At 42.1% G+C, this 20331-nt stretch overlaps 1 protein-coding gene across 6 annotated transcripts in view; it reads right to left on the reverse strand.

Moving 5' to 3' along the window:
- The window catches only part of POC1B (POC1 centriolar protein B), a 107589-nt gene that overhangs the window by 66333 nt on the left and 20925 nt on the right, over positions 1-20331 (reverse strand). For all 6 annotated transcript variants that reach the window (XM_027107161.1, XM_027107160.1, XM_027107159.1 and 3 more), the window contains 2 exons: positions 19851-20022; positions 15434-15613 (listed from right to left, as the gene is read on the reverse strand). In XM_027107161.1, the coding sequence (XP_026962962.1) occupies positions 15434-15613; positions 19851-20022 (352 nt within the window). The remainder of the gene's footprint in view (positions 1-15433; positions 15614-19850; positions 20023-20331) is intronic.

The following is a 20331-nucleotide window of genomic DNA, read 5'->3' on the forward strand; positions in this document are numbered from 1 at the left end:
AGTTTCTTTTACCGGCCAAAGTAGAGCACAGGAAGTTCTGTGTGGCTTGTGTAACCACAGAAAGTTCTAAAGTGGAGAAAAACCACTGGCAATGCTCTTAGGAGGCTATATCACTGGGCTCTGCCTGACAGGCTAACCACTAGGCAATCCCTTAATAAAAATCTCTGCGTCTGCTGCCATACCCGATCAGTGTCCTTGAGGAGTTTATGGGGAAGATAGTCATTCACTGGCTCATTGGAATATTTACTGAGCACCCGCCAGAACCAGGCACTGGTCACTGGCCTAGGTAATAGGAATACCACAGTGAAGGAGCCTGCTAAGACCCCTACTCTCATGAGGATTTCATACTAGGAAGGAGGGAGGGCACACAAATAATATAATTTTAGATAATGTTAAGAACAGAGTTGGTAACAAAAAGGTGCCAATTAGTTACCAGAAGAAACAGGATTTTAAAGAAACTTGTGAATTAAGGAAAAGAAGGTATCTCGACCAGCCAGAAATTCATCCTAAGCAGGAGGGGCCATAGCCTGGGAGAAATTTCCCCAGCACTAGAGAAATGAAGGGAATGTGAACCTCAGATAAGTGGGGAGTGGAGAAGCCGACTGGGATGAAAGAAGGCGGTGGCTGAGGGGGGCGTTTCTACCACCCCCCTCTGCACGACCAAAGCAGGGGTCAGGCTTAGGTCCTCTCACTTGCTCTGGACACTGTGTATAATCCCCGCATAAACTCTCTGTTGGCTCTTTTCGCCTTTGGAGGGGTTGAAAGTGAGGATGGCGGTTTGTATCTTCTCCTCTCTCTTTTTTTTTTTTTTTTTTTTTCCCTCCGGTACGCGGGCCTTTCACTGTTGTGGCCTCTCCCATTGCGGAGCACAGGCTCCGGACACGCAGGCTCAGCAGCCATGGCTCACGGGCCCAGCTGCTCTGCGGCATGTGGGATCTTCCTGCACCAGGGCACAAACCCGTGTCCCCTGCATCGGCAGGCGGACTCTCAACCACTGCGCCACCAGGGAAGCCCCTCCCTTTTATTTTTAATTAGATACATCAGAAATAGGTTCGTGCCAATAAAACAGGCTTCTCTTTGCCCTGACTTTGATCAGGAAAGGATAGTCCTTTTTTTGTCAGGGCTCAAACAACATCTGATGGGGTTATTAATTGGAAGAACGTTAAGAGGATATAAAATTTCTATCAAGACATAAAAAAAATTTCTAACACTCTAATTCAGTATCACCTAACCACCTTTTAAAACTTCCAGCAAGTGTGTCAAGAAGATGGATGTCACATTAGTCAACAGTGACTAATGGATCAGCAGACGTGAACTGTCTGTAAGGCATTTGCGAAGTTAACTACTTCCTATTCAAGCCTTTAAAATGTACTGGTACTCTTTGGAGAAAATGAGGAAATTCTTGAACTTTCTTCTGGAAAAACTGGTTCACATGTCCTTGAGAGTAGCCCAAGTTATGTAACAGGAGTTCTTTAACTTTGAATCTATGGAGTTCCTGAAACTATATATAAAATTATATGTCCATAAGTACAGTCACTGAGTTATTCGTTCATTAGCGAGCCAAACATGTCCATGAACCCTGAGAAGTTTTAAAGTGTTTTCATAAGAAATCAAAATTTTCATTCGGCTATTTCTTATCATTAGACTAAATAGTCTACAAAAATACAATATATACATGCATGTATCAAATCACCACATCGTACACCTTACGCTTACACACAGTTATATGTCAATTATATCTTCATAAAGCTGGTGGGGGAGGAACAAGGACACACAGCCCCCATCCCTGCCAGACACTCAACTGCATGGAGGAAGGGCTAAGCCGTCTGAGATGAGAGCTTGTGACTCAACCGTCCGCCCTCCAAACAGGAGGAGGACACAGAAGACTAATTTGAGAGTTAGATACGCCACATTTAGGAACTAGATATCGTCCCTGAGGACCAACCTGGACTCCAGGGGCTGAAGGATATCTATTTAGCATCCAATGTCAGCCACACTCACCAGCTCCACCTCTGGTTGGGGGGGAGGGGGGCAGGGTAAAAAAAAGGAAAAGAAATTAAAAATAAGGGAGGATAGAAAGGGAATAGTGGGAGAGAAGGAAAAAATGAAGGAAATACAGAAAGCAAAATATTCTCCAAAAAAAACCCCAAAACCAAAACCCTACATTTTTGGCCCTCAGGGCTCTGAGACCAGAGTAGGCACTGTTCCATGTCCCTTAAGAAACAAATCATTAGTAAGTGGTACTCTGAAGCCAGCAGCTATTCAATAGGAGGGGAAAGCAGTAAAAAGCCGTGAAAACAAGACTACCCAGTCAGTGCAGAGTCCTGAATTCTAAAGCCAATGTTGCAACTGCCCAGCTATGAAACCTTGTGAAACTCATAACCACCCTGGCCACCATTTTCTATTTGGATAATGAGAAATTCTGGCTTGCATTCAGGCCTAAAACTTTCACAGACATTAAAAAAAAAAAAAAAATTGGCAGTCTCAGAGTTTGCTTTGATGGGATTTTGGGTTTACATAGTGAAGGTGGAGTTCAAGGCAATAAGCAAAACGGTTATGCTTTTTAAGTGTTGGTCAGCATTAGAGGAGAAACCGTCTTTTGGTCGCAGTAACAAGATTCATTCCTATAACTGCTGAGAGACAAAAAGCAGATGAAAGAGACATAAGAAGATTTAAGTATGCCATGAAACATGCTAATTATTGCTGGGTCATTTACCATTTACACGCCCAGACTCCTCTCCCGGGATTTCCACCCATAAGTACAACTGCCTACTAAGCGTTTCCTCTTGGATATCCTGCAGGCACCTCTGACTCTGAACTTGTCCAAATCTGAACTCATTATCTTCCTCCCCGAACTGCTCCTCCAGCGTTTCTTTTCTCAGTAGATGGTTTCTCAAGACAGAAACCTAGGAGTCAAGTTTGATTCCTTTCTCCTCCACTTGCTGCCACATTCCAATCCATTATCAGGCCCTTCCTCTTCCAACCATAACAGGCCCTGCTGACATTCCATTCTCCACAATCAATAAAAGTGATCTTTAAATCTTAAATAAATTTTTTCTGATTAAAACCTTTCGGTGGTTTCACATTTCCCTTGGGAAAAAGTGACACCCTTACCACTGCTTCCTGGGTCCTCGAGGATCTGCCCTCCTGTCTCTTCATCTCCATCACCTTACTCTTCTTGGCACCACACCCCTCTTCTCTCGGGTCTTTCTCTTGCCTCAGGTGTTCCCTCACATGCTGTTCCCTTTGCTTCAAACACCACTCCCTACTCTTTATCTAGTTTTTTTTTTTTTTAATTTATTTCATTTACTTATTTTTGGTTGCATTGGGTCTTCGTTGCTGCGCATGGGCTTTCTCTAGTTGTGGCGAGCAGGGGCTACTCTTCGTTGCAGTGCGTGGCCTTCTCATTGTGGTGGTTTCTCTTGTTGAGGAGTGCGGGCTCTAGGGTGCATGGGCTTCAGTAGTTGCAGCATGTGGGCTCAGTAGTTGTGGTTCACAGACTCTAGAGCACAGGCTCAGTAGTTGTGGCACATGAGCTTAGTTGCTCCGTGGCATGTGGGATCTTCTGGGACCAGGGCTCGAACCCGTGTCCCCTGCATTGGCAGGCAGATTCTTAACCACTGTGCCACCAGGGAAGCCCTCTTTATCTAGTTTTAAATACCTTAGGGGATTTTACTCATCCTTCAAGTCTCTGCTCAGGGTCACTTCCTCAGGAAAAGCTTTCCTGAACTCCTCCCCGCAGTAGGTCTGCTCTCCAGTATGCATCTTAGAGTAGCTCACAGTCACACTTACAACCAATTATTCTGTTTGCTTCCCTAAGAGAATGTAAACTCCAAGAAGAGAGAAACAACATCTGTCTTATTCACTCACTGCTGTATCCCCAGGCACAGTATATGGTACTGAGTAGGTCCTCAGTAAATATGTAGGGCATTAAAAAACTTTTCAAGGGGATTTTCATCAGCCAATGAACGCTGATGTTTAAAATCTTTGCAATTATTTGCACAACATAAATGTACTTAATGCCATTGAACTGTATACTTGAAAGTGGTTAAATGGTAAATTTCATATTATATATAGTTTACTGCAATAAAGAAAAATCCTTGCAATTCAGATGATCAAAGGTCACTTGTAACACTACCAAACACTGAAAACTAAGGTCAGATTTCCCCCCTAAAATTAATGCTAGAAAGACAAAGTTGGAAAAGTCGTTCATCAGCCGCTACTTTTTTTTGCCTGAGGACACCTAAAGAAACATAAGTGATACCACAACACACATTATTTTTTAAAATACAGGATTATAACAATTTGAACTTTTAGAAAAATTCACCTGCCACTAAAAATAAATATTTCTCAACCCGCATATGTAGATATTTCAAACGATACATGTTTTCTTCATTACTCGTTAAAGACAAATTGCTTGTTTAAAAAAACTGGGAAATATAGTAAGTAAAAAAAGTCCACAGTGCAGCACCCAAACAAAATCATGTAATATTTTATGTATGTAGGTACTTTATCTTTTGTTCGTGTACAGATCTTTTATATTATAATCATGAGTTCTGAATTTTGCCCTTCTTACCCCACACATAAACATGTTTTTATGTCACTACTTACATATATTCACCTTTTAGTGGCTAAATAATAATCTAAATTTTTTTAACCAGTTTTCTTTATTTGGAAAACTTGGTTATTTCCAGTTTCTCATCATTATAAATTAAACTGAAAGCGGTATCTTTAAATACAAAGCTTTTCCTTTAAATACAAAAGAGTATTTATTTAGGATAGATTTACAGTTGTGGACTCACTGCAACAAAGACTCCTGATATATTTTGCAAATTGATTTCTAAAAAGACTAGAGTAATTTATATTTTTAAAGCATGAATATATCTCCCAATAGATGATATATCTTAAAAATAAGAAATATTTCTGTGAATCAAGATGTATGATCATAAACGATAGTTAGTCCAGAAAATATAGCTACTCATCTCTTCTTACACCAATGGGCACCATCTCTGTGCCACATGGAGTAGGTCTGGACTCCAGGGACAAACTCATAAGTACTAGGCCCAGAGAGAGACACAGAATTTTAATTACTCAAGTCCATGGCACATTTAAAATTCAAATACTTAAGGGCGAAATAATTGCTCTGTTGACCCTCTACATTCATTTAAATATGCTGTCCATGCATTGGAAGGAAAAGCAGTATCACTTAGACCATTTTTAATGTTTAGTTGTTTAATTTATCTACAATTTTTGTTAATGTGTGGTGTGCAATATAGATCCAACTTTAAATTTTTCCAAATAGAAACATAATTATCTTAACTACATCTAAAACAACTATTTTAATATATTAAATAACTATTTAATATTATCTTTTTTAACATCTTTATTGAAGTATAATTGCTTTACATGTTGTGTTAGTCTCTGCTGTATAACAAAGTGAATCAGCTATACATACACCTATATCCCCATATCCCCTCCCTCTTGCGTATCCCTCCCACCCTCCGTCTCCCACCCCTCTAGGTGGTCACAAAGCACCGAGGTGATCTCCCTGTGCTATGCGGCTGCTTCCCATTAGCTACCTGTTTTACATCTGGTAGTGTACATATGTCCATGCCACTCTCTTACTTCGTCCCAGCTTCCCCTTCCCCCTCCCCGTGTCCTCAAGTCCATTCTCTACGTCTGCATCTTTATTTCTGTCCTGCCCCTAGGTTCTTGAGAACCATTTTTCTTTAGATTCCATATATATGTGTTAGCATACAGTATTTGTTTTTCTCTTTCTGACTTACTTCACTCTGTATGACAGACTCTTGGTCCATCCACCTCACTACAAATAACTCAATTTCGTATCTTTTTATGGCTGAGTGATATTCCATTGTATATATGTGTCACATCTTCTTTATCCATTCATCTGTCGATGGACACTTAGGTTGCTTCCATGTCCTGGCTATTGTAAATAGAGCTTAGTAACTCTTTAATATTATCTTAACATTTTAAATAACTATTCATCCATTTCCCCACTGATTGGAAATGCCATCTTTATCAGAAAACATATATGGATCTGCATCTGAGCTTTCTATAACCTATTTTCCTAACGTGGTACCATGATCACCACACTTTAATTTCTATAGCTTTATACTGTGTTCTGAGAGCTGGTTAAACAAATTTCTTCCAATTTTTTCTGGTCATTTTTTTCTTGGCTATTTTCACACATTTAACTCATCTGTACAAACTCTGAAACTGGCTTGGCAGTTTCCACTAAATTCCTTCGGCAAAACTTCACGTTCCGGATAGGAGCAGTAATGATGATCAGACTTACTTCCCTACCATAAACAATCATACAACTCAGCAAAATACATGAAGCAATTGTTTTTAGGCACTGGACAAGAGACAGCACAGGGCTATGAAACTTGACAGACAGAAAACAAATGAGATAAACACAAAATCCATCCCAGATTTCTACCCAGGAGCATTTTCAGGCATGGCATAAGGACGCAGAGTCCAAGGAAACAGCTGCAGTCTCACTGAGCAGAGGAAATAGCAATTAGAATTCAGAACTGCTAAAGGGCTGGAATTTTGTGGGCAGGGTAGGTGAGAGGACCTGTGAAGAGCAGAAATCCCCCAAAATCTGCCGAGGAGTCTCACTGAGTCTTCGGTCAGATACAAACCTGATAATGCACAGGACAAGAAGGCTTGGCAGAGAACAACGGAGACTGTGAGCCAAAGCAAGATTCCTGAGGTTACACAGTACTGAGAGATGTTCAAGTTCTGAACCGATTTGGCTGAACACTCCAGGCATCCAGCTGAGGCCCTAGAAAGTCCACTAGTACTATAGCCCAAGAGTAAAGGCCACTCTGGATCCAGCCTAAAGTCTAAATCCAACACCATCTGGCCAGGCCAGCAGAAAGTTAATTGTTTACCAAAACAAAACTCAACACTTTTCAGAAGATGATAGAGTAACTCATACTCTCAAACACTGAGCAATGTTTGTGCATACAACAAAAAACTTAAAAAATACAGAGAAGCAAAAAATTTTGATCAAGATATGACATAAATGTTAGAATTAACAGACAAGGACTTTAAAATTGTTATTATAAATATGTTCAAGGATTTAAAAGAAAAGATGGGCATAATGAGCAAACAAATGGAAAATCTCATCAGAGAAATGGATAAGCTTACAATAGATTGGACAGTGCAGGGAAAAAAATACCACTGAACTTGAAAACAGGCCAATAGAAACTATGCAAACTGAAGCACAAAGAGAAGTTTGAGAAAATGAACAAAGCCTCAATAAATGATGGGACAATATCAAGTGGTCAAATGTGAATTTGGAGATCCAGAAAAAGATGAGAAAAAAATTAGGGCAGAGAAATAATGTATGAAGAAAAGAGAAAAACTTTCTAAATATGATGAAAAAAGATCAATCCACAGATCCATGCAGTTCGATGAACCACAAGAAAAATATACAAAACCATACCCAGGTTCATCATGGTCAAATCACTAAAAACAGAAGATTAAGCAAAAAAAAATCTTAGAGCAGCAGAGAAAAAAAAGACACATTACATACAGGAGAATAACGATAAAAATGACTGTTGCTTTCATTTAAAAAAAAATGCAAACCAGAAGACAATGGAATGATATCTTTAAAGTGCTGAGAGAAAAATTATCCACTGAAATAAAATTCTACATCTCAGCAAAAATATCCTTTAAAAAGGAAAAACAAAAAGCTGACAGAATTCATCACCAGGAGTCCTGGGATACAAGAAACAGTAAATGAAGTTTTTTAGGGTGAAGAGAAATGATATTAGATGGAAACTTGGATCTACACAAAGGAAAAGAGTGCAGGAAAAGGTAAATATAAAAGCCTGTTTTGTTTCTTTAGAAGAAAATGGTTGCTTAATGTATTATGGGTATATATGATATGTAGAAGTAAAACTGTCAAGAGGTGGGTGAATGGAGATGTATTTTTTTAAGTTCTAACATTAGAACTTTTATAAGTTCTAACGTTATATATAGAACAGCATAAAATTAATTCTAGACTATGATATGCTAAGGTTACCACTAAACAAAAATATAAGACCAAAGTTACCACTAAACAAAAATATAAGACCAAAAGTAAAGCTAAAAAGACAATAGAGGGACTTCCCTGGTGGCACAGGTGGCACATGGATAAGACTCCATGCTCCCAATGCAGGGGGCCCAGGTTCGGTCCCTGATGAGGGAACTAGAGCCCACATGCATGCCACAACTAAGGAGCCCACTAGCCGCAACTGAGGAGCCTGCCTGCCACAACTAAGACCCCAGGCAGCCAAATAAATAAATATTTTAAATAAATAAATAAAAAGACAATAGAGGAGATAAAATGGGATACTAAGAAATACTTGATTGATCCAAAGGAAAAGGAGTAAAAAGAAATAAACAAATAAGACAAATAGAAAACAAAGAGCAAGATGGTAGTGTTAAAATAAATCTAACCATAGGACTAGTTACATAAATTTAAGTGGACTAAGCACTCCAATTAAAAGGCAGAGATTTTCAGACACAAGCAGTTAAAAATAAAGTTACCCTCTATAGTTAAGTACATAAAATGCATTTAAAGGTTAATAGTAGTTACCCATAGCAGCAACCCCAAACACTATGCGCAAATGTGTGAAATGACTTTGGAACACAACCTAAAGGTGACTCCAGTAGAACTGCAAGGAGAAAAGGCTGGAGTGTGAGGGTAGTTAATAGCTGACATTATTTACATTCATTAACTTGTTCAGTTTTCAGGATGACTCTCTGAGGAAGGTACTCCTTTGTATCCATTTTATAAGGGAGCAGACTAAGGACCAGAGGAGTTATGTCACGTTTGCAGGATCACATGCTAGTGAAACCAATCAGCTCTACTGCACCACCTAAAAGATACTATGTCAAGAGAGAGGAGGTGCCCAGGAACCACCCGAGGCAAGAGCAAGAGCAATCATCCATCAGGGTGTCTCCAGCCTGGCCCAGGGAAGAGAGTACCTGACCAGCAGAACTGACTGTGCAGTTTCCTCGGCAGGTACGTATATGTGGAGGAGATAAGCCCATCTTACTACCCTAACCTGAAAAAACTATCCATCAGGATTTTTTTCAACAAACTTTCTTGGCTTAGTTCCAGGGCCCACTGAGCCCTTATTCTGCCTTTGTTGACAGAGTGGAAGAAGGCCCTGACCGAGGCATGCAAATGCCCTAGCCCCTCTGAAGGTTAGCGCTGTCACTGTCAATAAATTGTAAATTTGGCTTCTGTTTCAGACTCTCCTACGTTTATTAAGCCTGACTTAGTTCCCCCCTGAGCCTCCTCACCTCGGGCCAAAACAGAACTTCTGATCCTTCAGACATTTAGAAGAAAGTCCTGGACTAGAAGGACCCCATCAAGGCGAAGCTCTCACAGGAAGTTGCACAAGCACTGAGAGGCCGGGCCTGAGTGGTCAGTTAGGCCCTCCCAACTCTCTTGGACTCCATCTGCATTAAGAGGAGTCAAGAAAAAAGATGGTAATAAATGTGTGAGAAAGAACTCATGTTGTCGAGCACATCTATGGAAAGCCGGCCAAAAGAGGAAATCTTTATTCATTAAATTTAGCCAAATTTGTTACCAAAGAACATTCCTCCAGAGAGGCCTCTGCAGAATTCCACAGGAATCACTCACTCCAAACAGTAAGAGAACAACTGATTGAAAAATCAATCCATCAATCAATCCCTCAGATCCACAAGGTACCAGCAAAATAAAGGCATTCCATTAAGACCAGGTGTGCAGAGTATAAAAATTATCAATCTGATCAAAAATAAAACAAAACGGAAAAGTAGTGAAGCCACTTAAATATTCCTCATGTATAACATGCATGTATAGTACTCCTGAATTTGGTATAAAAAAATCCACAAAAATGACTCTTTCCTGAAGAAGCCCATGAAAACTCCCACCAAAGCCACCTGCACATTAGCAGTCAACCTTTCATGGATTCATTCAACCCACATTTTTACACAACTCCTCTGAGCCTTCCTCACCCTATAACTAACACTCTGCAGTGTCTCTCACACTGTATCTGACTCTAAATTCAACACTCTCCCCCGATACCCACACCTTATTAGTTCTCCCACTTCAGTCAATGTCACCTTAATAGAGCTGCCTTCCCTGGCCACCATATGTAGAAGAGCACCTCCCATCCCCGTCACTCTCTGTCCTGTTACCCGCTACAGCACTTTTCTGCAGAGCACATATCACTAGTATATTTGGTTATTGTCTGTCTCCTTTTGATAGAAGGAGTTCCATGACAGTAGGAATTTTGTCTGTTTTACTTTCTGTGGTATTTACAGAATTTAGAATGGTCCCTGGCGTGAGAATACACAATGAATAAAATACTTGTAATTCAAAGTCTAATAGGGAAGTGAGGCCTAAACTGGCAAACAGACCTCATTAACAGGGTAATGTGGTGGCATAAAGGAATCATAAGAGGCTCCCCCTGGGAGAGTTGGAAACACTTCTTAGAGGAAGAGATGCAAAGCAGGCTGGTGAAGGGAGGGTGGAATTGGGGGCATTCCAGGTATGGCAGGCAACATGTGAAGGGGCACAGAACACAACAGAGCATCGCACACTTGGGGAACCTTGTGTAGCTGCAATAAGGTGAATGGTGAAAAGGAAAGAAAGGCGAGCTTGTAACAGGAAGGCAGAGCAGATGTGGCAGGACAAGTGTGCCTGGACAGGAGTCACCGAGTGGCTTTAACCTAAGGAAGAGCACAATCAGATTTGCATTTCACAAAAGTCTCTTTGGAGGCCGTAGGGGAAGGAGGGAATAAATGCCAATCTGTAGTCATGGAAAACATTTAGGAGTTTATTGCAAAAGTCTCCACAAGTGATAATGATGCTGAAAACTAAGGCCGTGTTGGGGATGGAGATAAAACAGGAATCACGAGTGCACATGACTGGATGCAAGGATCAATCCCACTTTTCCAAAACTCTGCTTCACTATCACTTCCTATGGAAAGTGCCTTTTCAAAAAAGAGTGAAAAGAAATATTTTAAGGCTCATGTCTCTGTCTCCCTCTCCGGCCCCTCCCCACTCCCACTAATAATTCCAGGCATGGCTGTACCTAGAAACCACACCATGTAATCAGACAACAATTTCTGTCTTCCTCTCACAGCTCCGCTCTCCTCTGAAAGAACCAGCATCATTCTTAGGTCAGTATTTTGTGCACGGTGTCCCTCAGCAGTTCAGGTTTAAATAAGCCTCAAGATAGAAATCCCACAACAAAGGACTACAGTTCTAACAAGGCTCACTCTCTCCTGTAGAAAGGGGGATGCTCTGTCCCGTATGGCAAATCTGAGCTGAGCCTCCTGCTGGACCGGAGACAGGGCCACCACAGTACATAGAGGGACCGTCGGGGAGGGCTGGTTCCTCAGGGAAAATGTGGGCACTACCACCAGAAAATCATTCCACGGGGAATGATGTTAGGCAAAGTGCAAAATTCCACCATGGCTTTCTTCTCTTGATTTAAGGAAAAACAACATTTTCAAAGGCTCCCCCCACTTCCCGAGTTTCACCCTAGCAGACGGTGCTCAGCTGGAGGCACGGCAGTCCTGTGGCATCACTCAGTCCCAAACGCTGTAAACTGACATTTCTCACCCTCGCAACAGTCCACTTTGAGGAGCCTCATCACCCTCACTTTCCACAGAGGCAGAGAGCCGTGAACCGAAACATGCCCGAGGGTAACAAGGTGCTATATGTGGGCATGTGAATCTTGGACTATCTCATGCCAACCCTCTAAACGCAAAGTCATGCCAGTAGAATAGACCAATTAACAAAGAAGAGCTCAGATCACGCTTCTTCCAGATTCCAAGCTCTCTGGTGTCTCCGTATCACCTGCAGGATGAAGTCCAAAGTCTTTTCACATCATCCAGGACCCTGAACCCTGAGCCTTCCCATCTCCTCCTACACCTCACCCCACCTTATTTCCTGAGCATGGCCATAGGTGAACAGTTGACAGAGCACCACACTCTCTCAGCCACGGTGCTCACTCCCACTGATTCCCTCTGGAAGGTCTGCCACCCGCTTCCCGTCTGATGATTCGCCACTCCCTCCTCTTCTCCTCTCCCCGCCCCCCTCAGTTAGGGGCTCACAATGTCTCTTTTGACTTTTCCTCACACAAGCCTAGTTCAGTGCTCCACTCGCACACTCCCTCGTCATGTATATCATTTTCCCATAGGACACACCCTTTTATAATTATTTATATATATATTTTTTCCCTTGAATTATAAAAGCTCCTTGAGGCTAAGATGGTGTCTTTCATCTCTCCATACTTAACACCCAGCACAGATGTGTGGCTCGTATCGGGGGCTATGCTTATTAAAGGAATGTTTTGATGACGAAAATTTCACATTGGTGATCTTTCAACCTTTCATAAGTTCTATCTTACATTAGTGTTACCTTTTTTCCTTTTTAACATTTATATTATACATAGATAATTCAATACAAGGGCAAGGAATAAAGTATTTCCTAGAATCTACTCCAGGGAAAATTTTCTCTTATCTGAACAATTTGATAGGATTCCTTCTTGTTATTAGAAAATGGAAATATGTCAGCCTCCATCATTCCATTAATACCTGGGCTGCAGGAAACTCAGGCTACACCTCATGCCAAAACTGCACTAACCCAGGTTACGTGGTTCTAGATAGAACTGTCTCTCCATTCCCTCCAGTGACTGATGTATACATAGGTATGTCAGTTATTATAAACCACTTTAAATTCTTTATGAAAGGAAACAGAGATACGTAGGTCACAGTGGATAAATAACAGCTCTTATTATTAGTCAGAATATAGAGGACACATTCTGTCTTGATTAGTTAAATCAATATTCAGTGCTTTTGCTTATGTTGAGCTCCCTGATGAAAGTAACAGAAATCAGTCTCTTTACTGAACATATCCAGAGTTGGTACATAGTGGGAGCTAAATGACCCTTCCTAGTACCCGGCCCTGCCACCTATACCTCTGCTCTCCAGGCCCCAACCACTAGATAATAGAGCTCTGCCTCCTCTTATTTACAACATCATTTCATAAATAAATACAAATCGTGCCACCTCCTTAGGTGGGGAAAAATTATCAATTCAAGTTACATAATACATGTAAAAATTAAATAAGAATGAGATGTCCAATGATGGTGATGGGGATGATGGCTAAGATTTATCTACTGATTAGTATGTGGGCTTTTAAATTTACTCATTTAAATACCATGACAACCTAGGTGGCAGGTTACTGTTATCATCCTAATTTTACAGATAAGAAAACTGAGGCATGAGAAATCAGATAATTTCCCCAAAGGTCATACAGCTAGTAAGTGGTGGGGCTGGGATTTGAATCTATATATTTGTAACCACACAGACATATGGCATATATGGAAAATAACACTAAGATGGCCAGAGCCAAGAGTAGCTAAGCCCTTTAGAAGGAAAAAAAAAAGAAAAACTATTGACTAAAAGTATGATCTTCTATCCTTTTTTAGTCTGCTTAGACTCATTACCATAAATTATAATCAACACCTCCTGGGCAATAATGCCCCCCAGAGAGCATAACAAGGGTTAAGAGTTTGGACTGTAAGGCAAGACAGAGAGCTGGGCTCATATGCTCACTCCACCACATCCTAGCTGCGGACACCTGGCATGTTATGTCATATGGCGGGCACAAATCCAGGTGACCACAGGGTTCACAGTTTCCCCCACTGATTACCTCTGTACCAGCCCCCTTCTTGTGAGAACTCTCCTCTCTCTGCATCACCAGAAAACATGGTTGGTATGACCCCTCCTCCCCAGCCAGGGTAGCTTGTCTCAGTTGGCTGCCTGGATAAATTTGAACAATCACAGTGTCTCACTGCCTGGTGAAGGGATGGGTACAGGGTCCTAGCTGGGCCAGAGTCACCCCTGGGTACTTTTCTAACTGGAGCTGGGAGAAGCTTTTCCTCTCAAAGCTTAGAGTTTCCTCTCAAAGCTTAGGGTTTCTCAGAGAGGAAAGCTGGCATGTTAGAGAGGCCTATAGAGAGCTAACAGCATTGGAGTCCCTTGTTCTGGTCTCTCCTTCCAACTCCAAGGTTATCAAACAGGCAACAAAACCACCTTGAGAAGTGAAAAAGAATGGGTTTCTGTCATTTTCAGCTAGACGAGCTCTAACTCTAACTCTGAAACTTAGTTTCCTCATCTGTAAAATGGGGAATTTAGAACTGCCCTTCCCTCCCTGGCCAGTTCCGATGGGGAAAGGAGATATGTATTTTAAGTACTATAGCACTGTGTCTTAGGAATAGAGGGCTCCGCGGCTATTAGCAGACCTTAATAACACAATAGCACTTGTCCCAACAGACTGTTGCCAAAGATTATGGAGTCATTCTTGGTTTCTCTCATTCTCGTCACATCCAACACGACAGCAAGTACTTTTGGTTGTAACTTCAAACTACAGTTGACCCTTGAGCAACACGGGGGTTAGGGGCACCAACACTCCACAGAGTCAAAAATCCGTGTGTGACTTAGTTTGCCCTTGGAATCCAAGGTTCCTCCGTATTCACGCTTCCACATCTGTGGATTCAACCAACCTCGGTTTGTGAAGTACACTAGTATTTATCAACACTACTGAAAAAAATGCACGTATGAGTGGACCCCTGCAGCCCAAACCTGTGTTGTTCAAGGGTCAACTGTATAGATTATCTAAAATCCAACCACTTCTCAAAATCTCCACGGCCACTACCCTGGACCAAACCGGGATGAGAACCACTGCAACAGCCTGCACCTCCGGGCTCTGCCCTGACTTCTGACAGTCTACTCGCCACACAGTGGTCAGAGGGGTCCCGTTAAACTGTAAGTCAGAGAGATGAACATGCTCCAACGGCGCATCTACTCAGCGTGCCCGTCAGGGCTGTTCCCCGGCTTCGCCGCACTCTTGGCCGCCCCTGCCTTCTTGTCCTCACACAGCGACCCAGCTCCCGCCTGAGGGCCTTCACTCCTGCTTCCTCCACGCGGACTTTCCTTTCCCAAACATCTTCAACCCTCACTCCCTGCCCTCCCTCTGCTCAAAGGTCACCCTCTCTGGGAGCAGTCGCTGAACACTCTGTTTAAACTGGCAGCCCCCCTTCCCATCTAGCTCTGTTTCTCCCCGTAGCACTTACCACCATCTGACCTACCATATCCAGTTTCCCATTTGTTTATTGTCTGTCTCCCCTCCCCAGAATATAAGCTTCATGAGAGCAGCGGTTTCTGACCGTTTTGTTTACTATTGTTCCTGGCACATGGCAAGCACACAATACATATTTGCTGAATGAATGAACAAATGAATGAATGAATTTGCCCTCAATCTCCTTTTCTGGGAGTTGGGGGGGGTAAAACATGGACTATAGCAGGAAAAAAAAAATGTGGAAACCTTACTGTGAAACTTTGCACTTACTTGGCACAGCGAACCCAGTGTGTGTGTCGGTACAAAGAATATAAGAAGCGCTGGCGATACATGTTCCATACTTTGATAGATTTGTCTTCAGAAGCTGTAGCAAGAAACTGGCCATCGGCTGAAAAGTCCACACTTCTAACTGGAGCTGTGTGAGCTTTAAATTCAGAGGATTTCCCTCTCCTGGAGACAAACAGTTTAATATTTATAACATTTGATTTAATTATCAGTATACAGACTTTGAAACATATAAAATAGTTTGTTGTAAAAACTGACAGAAGTGTGAAAAGGCTGTGTTGTACTGTACTCTTCACTGACACTGTTCCAAGCTGGTTTTGTTAAAGTCACAGCTGACACTAAACAAGTGAGAGCCTAGTGGTCCCCACCCTGAAATGCATTTGCTGACTTTGCTTTAATTGGAAGCTACGGAATAATATTTTGAACAAGTTCCTGTTGTTCCTCTAGAAAGAGCAACATACAGTTTAAATGAACTGCAAGCTAGAAAACATAAGATTCATTAAGTGAAGAGCTCTAAGGTAGCGTTTTCAAACTGGGCTCACGTGGAAATTGTGTGGACTGGCAGTCTGGCTTGGGAAGGAGGAGATGTTCCCTATGTCACTTGCCTCTATGCAGAATGTCCCTGGGTGATCTGACTTTCCTGCTTTCACCCACCAGCAATGCGAACTGAGATCCTGAGGTATACCTAAGGCCTTGCTCAGCCCTGAGCCCAATCTTACATTCATAAGCAAAACAAAAGATAAATGGTAATAACATATTGATCCTTCAGTTCTCAACACCTTGAAATTTCAGATACTTTTTTTTTCTTGGCTAGGGTGGGAAAAAGAGAATAGGAAAAAAAAGGTGGAGAAAATAATGTGTGGCATTTAAGGAGAAGCAGCAGGAAAAATGCTGACATAATTAGGGGTAGGCTAGTAGACAGCGCTGGAGTTAAATGGTGACATTTGGGAAATGCTACTTTGTGTCAGCGTTTCCAAGTTCCCAAGGTACTTTCACTTTATACTACATTTAGACTTAGCAATTTTTCCATTCAGAAAGTCATATTTATACAGGTGATGCCTTATGGGAAAAATCACCACAAGTGTTTGAAGAAGATCAGGCAGCAGAATTTGCAGAAGCCTGGAAGTTACACTCAGCTCCTCCCCAACATCCGATAGGTCAGCAACCTATTTAATGTGATAGTGAGACTGCTATCACCTCCTAAATATCTTTTGAATCCCTCCTCTTCTTTCCATCCCAGCTATGCTTGCATTAAGGTAGATATACATACCCTCAATATCCTTCACCTAGATTACTGCAAAAGCCTCTTAACTGGTCTCCCTGCTCTAATCTTTCATCTCCCTTCAGTCACCTACATACTGTGCTTACAGCCTTGCTAAATGTATAATTCTAAGCATGTAAATCCCAGTGTAAACGTGTCATGGGCTGCTCTCCAAGAAAAAGTACAACGCCCAAGCTCTCTGGCGAGACATCCTGCCACTGCACTGACCTTTGTACTCTTACAACAGTCTCACTGCTTCAAACACACCTCTGGCTTTGTACTTACAGCTTTCTTAGCCTGACTACTTTCCCCTACCAGCAAAGCCCCCTTGACCAACCCAGACAGGCTTAATTGTTCCCTTTTTATTATAGCTATTTTGCTTATTACATTATACAGTAATTTTTGTTTTAAAATAGTCCTGTTTCTCTCCTATTAGGCAGTAATTTTTTGAGGACAGGAAAGTTGACTTATTCATCTCTAAAAGACCAGCATCTAGCACAATGTCAGGCATGGAAAAAGAACTCAGTACACTTTGCTGAATTCTGCTGGGAAGAGTCAATACTTAATGGTTCTTAGATCCATCCTGGCTTTCCCTTCCAGTGGCCTGTAGAAGGCAGAGGTGACTTTGTCATAAATCTCCATCACCTGATATATGACATACCAAGAATAATTAAAATCAATATTTAGAAACAAAATAGGAGGGAGCATTCAGGGACTACTAGGTCAGTGAGGTTTCAAGGGAAAATTCTTTGAGTAGAAGTCAGGAGTACAGTATGGCCTGACTTTAAGCATAAAGCCTAGAGAAAACAAAGAAAAGACTTGGCATCTGCTATAGCCAGGAAGCCAAGAGACAGCTGGTATCATCAAAGTCTGCCCTGATCTTTCTTCTGCACTCCATACTGCAGGAGGCTTTCCTGCTTGCATTCTTTCTAAAAGCCGCTCCTCTCGGCTACAGGCTGGCCCAACAGCCAGATCCAGGTCCGGTCTCAACAGGAAGCATCTAGGAAACCGAGATAAGAGTGCCTAGTGTTTGTTGTGCTGGTGCTTAACTGGTTTCTAGCTCCTCACGTTGCCTTCACACGGGCTTTCCACCTCCCACACGTTCACCTGCCCTTTCCACCCAAATTCTCTTGACTGCCGACTGTGATAACGCCAGGCCAGACCTGCCTCCGAACTCGCTCCTACTATGCTTTCTTAGCCTTCCCGTCACCAATTCTGGTGTTTGCTCATCCGGCTGCCCACAATTCCCCTCATCCCTGTGCACACACGCCACTCCTCCCCATGGGAGGTGGAATCCATCGATTTCTCCTCCCTTTGCATCTCGGCTGGCGCTGTGACTTACTTTGACCAACAGAATGTGGCAGAAGGGATACATACTGTGCAAGTTTCAGGACCAGCCTTTAAAAAGTCTAGCAGCTCTGGCTTTTACCATCCTAGAATCCAGCTGCCATGCTGTAAGGAGGTCCTTATAGTGCTGGAGGACCACGGTGCCCCAGCCAATAGCCGGCACTAAGGCCACAGGTGTATGAGGGAGGCATTGGACCTGCCAGCCCAGCTGCCAGCTTAATGAAGCTGCGTGAGTAAGAGCCAACATCAATGGGGCAGAGGAGTCATTCAGGCAACCCAGAAAATTGTGAGAAATGATAGTTACTGTATTAAGCTACTAAGTTTTGAGGACTGTTATGCAGCAACAGGTAACTGGTTAGTTTCCTTCTCCTTGCCATGACCCACTATTGCCCTGGCACCACTGTGATCTGACTTAGGAAGAGGAACTAGACGCGTCTACACAAGCCTAATTGTTGTACTTAGATTAGCCAGTACGAGTTAATGATTCAGTGTGCTTTCACCTCATCTACCCTCGTGCAGTTTACTGAGATTTCCCTGAATTAGCGATGGGAGACAGGCTGTGCTGAGAATAACAAACCACTAGTCCTAAATTCCTAAAGTGAAGGATTTTAAAAAATGCTTTCACTTTTGGACCCCAAATCAGCCTCTTGTCCTTACAGTTCCCTCTACATTGCCATCTGCAGTATCATAATACGTTACTTCTCCTCAGTAGTGTTTGCTACCTCGGGATAACGTTCAGATTTCTCAGTATGGAGATCCTTTGGGTAGTGGCAGGAAGAAAGTGCCCACTGGCAGGGAAATGCCCCTGGAACTTTCATTCATTTGCGAGTGCCTGAGCCTCTTCAGGCACGTACCACAAATCAAATCCTGCCACAACAGAGTGAAGAAAAACACTCGTTTCTTATTATCCTAAGTATTTATGAAGGAAATGATATGATGTGTGAGATTTGTTCTAATAATACGTATTCCAGAAAAGAAAAAAAAAAGGTGTGTGGCAACGGGGGAACAGATGAAACAAGACTGACAGAACGCTGATAACTGCTGGATATGGGGGATGGTTATGTGGGGAGGGAGTTGTCACGTCACCCATTCTATTTTCATGTATGCTTGAAATTCTTTATAATTAAGAGTTTAAGAACTTTTAAAATAATCAAGGCTCAATAATTGCTTAAAATAGATGGGCTATCAGCTAGGATTTAAAAAACCTCTTATAGAGAGGTTTGCTATGACAGGATAGGACTATGCACAAATGCAATGAGGTTTATACATTTGTCAGAAATTCTCTTTAACAAGAAAATTCTGGAGCCCAAATGAATGATATGCATCAAAGAATAGCTAGCCCCGGGGTTTTTAATAGAGATTCAAAGTCCCCTCAAGGATCCGCGATGGGTGGTAGTAGGTTAATAAACTGTCTTGATTAGACAGGCTGATGTATATCCCTCTGGAGGACGATCTAAAGCTTACATCAGATTTATAAAGGGATTGATAACCATCACCCTTCCTAACCACCGCCCCCCCCGCCCCAAGAAAACCTTAGGACATATTAAGCATATTTCCATGGTTAGAAATAGTTTTCAAACAGAAGACACAATTATGAGTTAAAGATGAGGAAAAAACGGTAAAGAAATAGTCTGACTTTACGACAAGGGCAGTACACCCTGTTTGTGACTCAGACTAAAGATGTGCAGGTAACTAGGGGTGTGGGCATTCCAAGAAGCACACAGGGAACAGCCCGCCTCCAGTATTCTTTCACATTTCTAAATCCAGAGCATAACAGGTGTTCGTTTCTCTTACTTATCAGGAATCCAGAGTCTAACGGTCCTGTCTCGTGAAGCAGATGCCAGTAAGTTTCCAAGTGGAGAAAACTGCACGCTGGTTACAATGTCCTTGTGACCCACATATCTGAAAGCTCTAGCTTGCGGCTTGAAACTCCACAGCATGAGAAACGTATCCCAAGAACCGGTAGCTATTAAGAAATAGAAGAACAAAACCACTGTGTGTTAAAACACAAATGTAGGCATGTCTCATTACAATGGGCAGCATATCTAAGAACAAGACGTCCAGGTAACAGAGGGGCCTGGAGGTTGTGAGACAGACCAAGCAATGGCAAAAAATTTGTAAAAGAAACCCAAAGCCACATCACTAATATGCAAGCTTGGCTGTGTCCTATGTAGCCACAGAGCAGGATTATTGGCCCCTGTATTTGGTTAGAACTCAATGACTATTTACTAGAAGAAGGCAGCACAATACAACAGAGACACAGGAGTAGGAGTCA

The sequence above is a fragment of the Aethalodelphis obliquidens genome, unplaced genomic scaffold (assembly GCF_003676395.1).
Source record: "Aethalodelphis obliquidens isolate GAN/ISIS:26980383/991018 unplaced genomic scaffold, ASM367639v1 scaffold8, whole genome shotgun sequence".
NCBI classification, from domain to species: domain Eukaryota; kingdom Metazoa; phylum Chordata; class Mammalia; order Artiodactyla; family Delphinidae; genus Aethalodelphis; species Aethalodelphis obliquidens.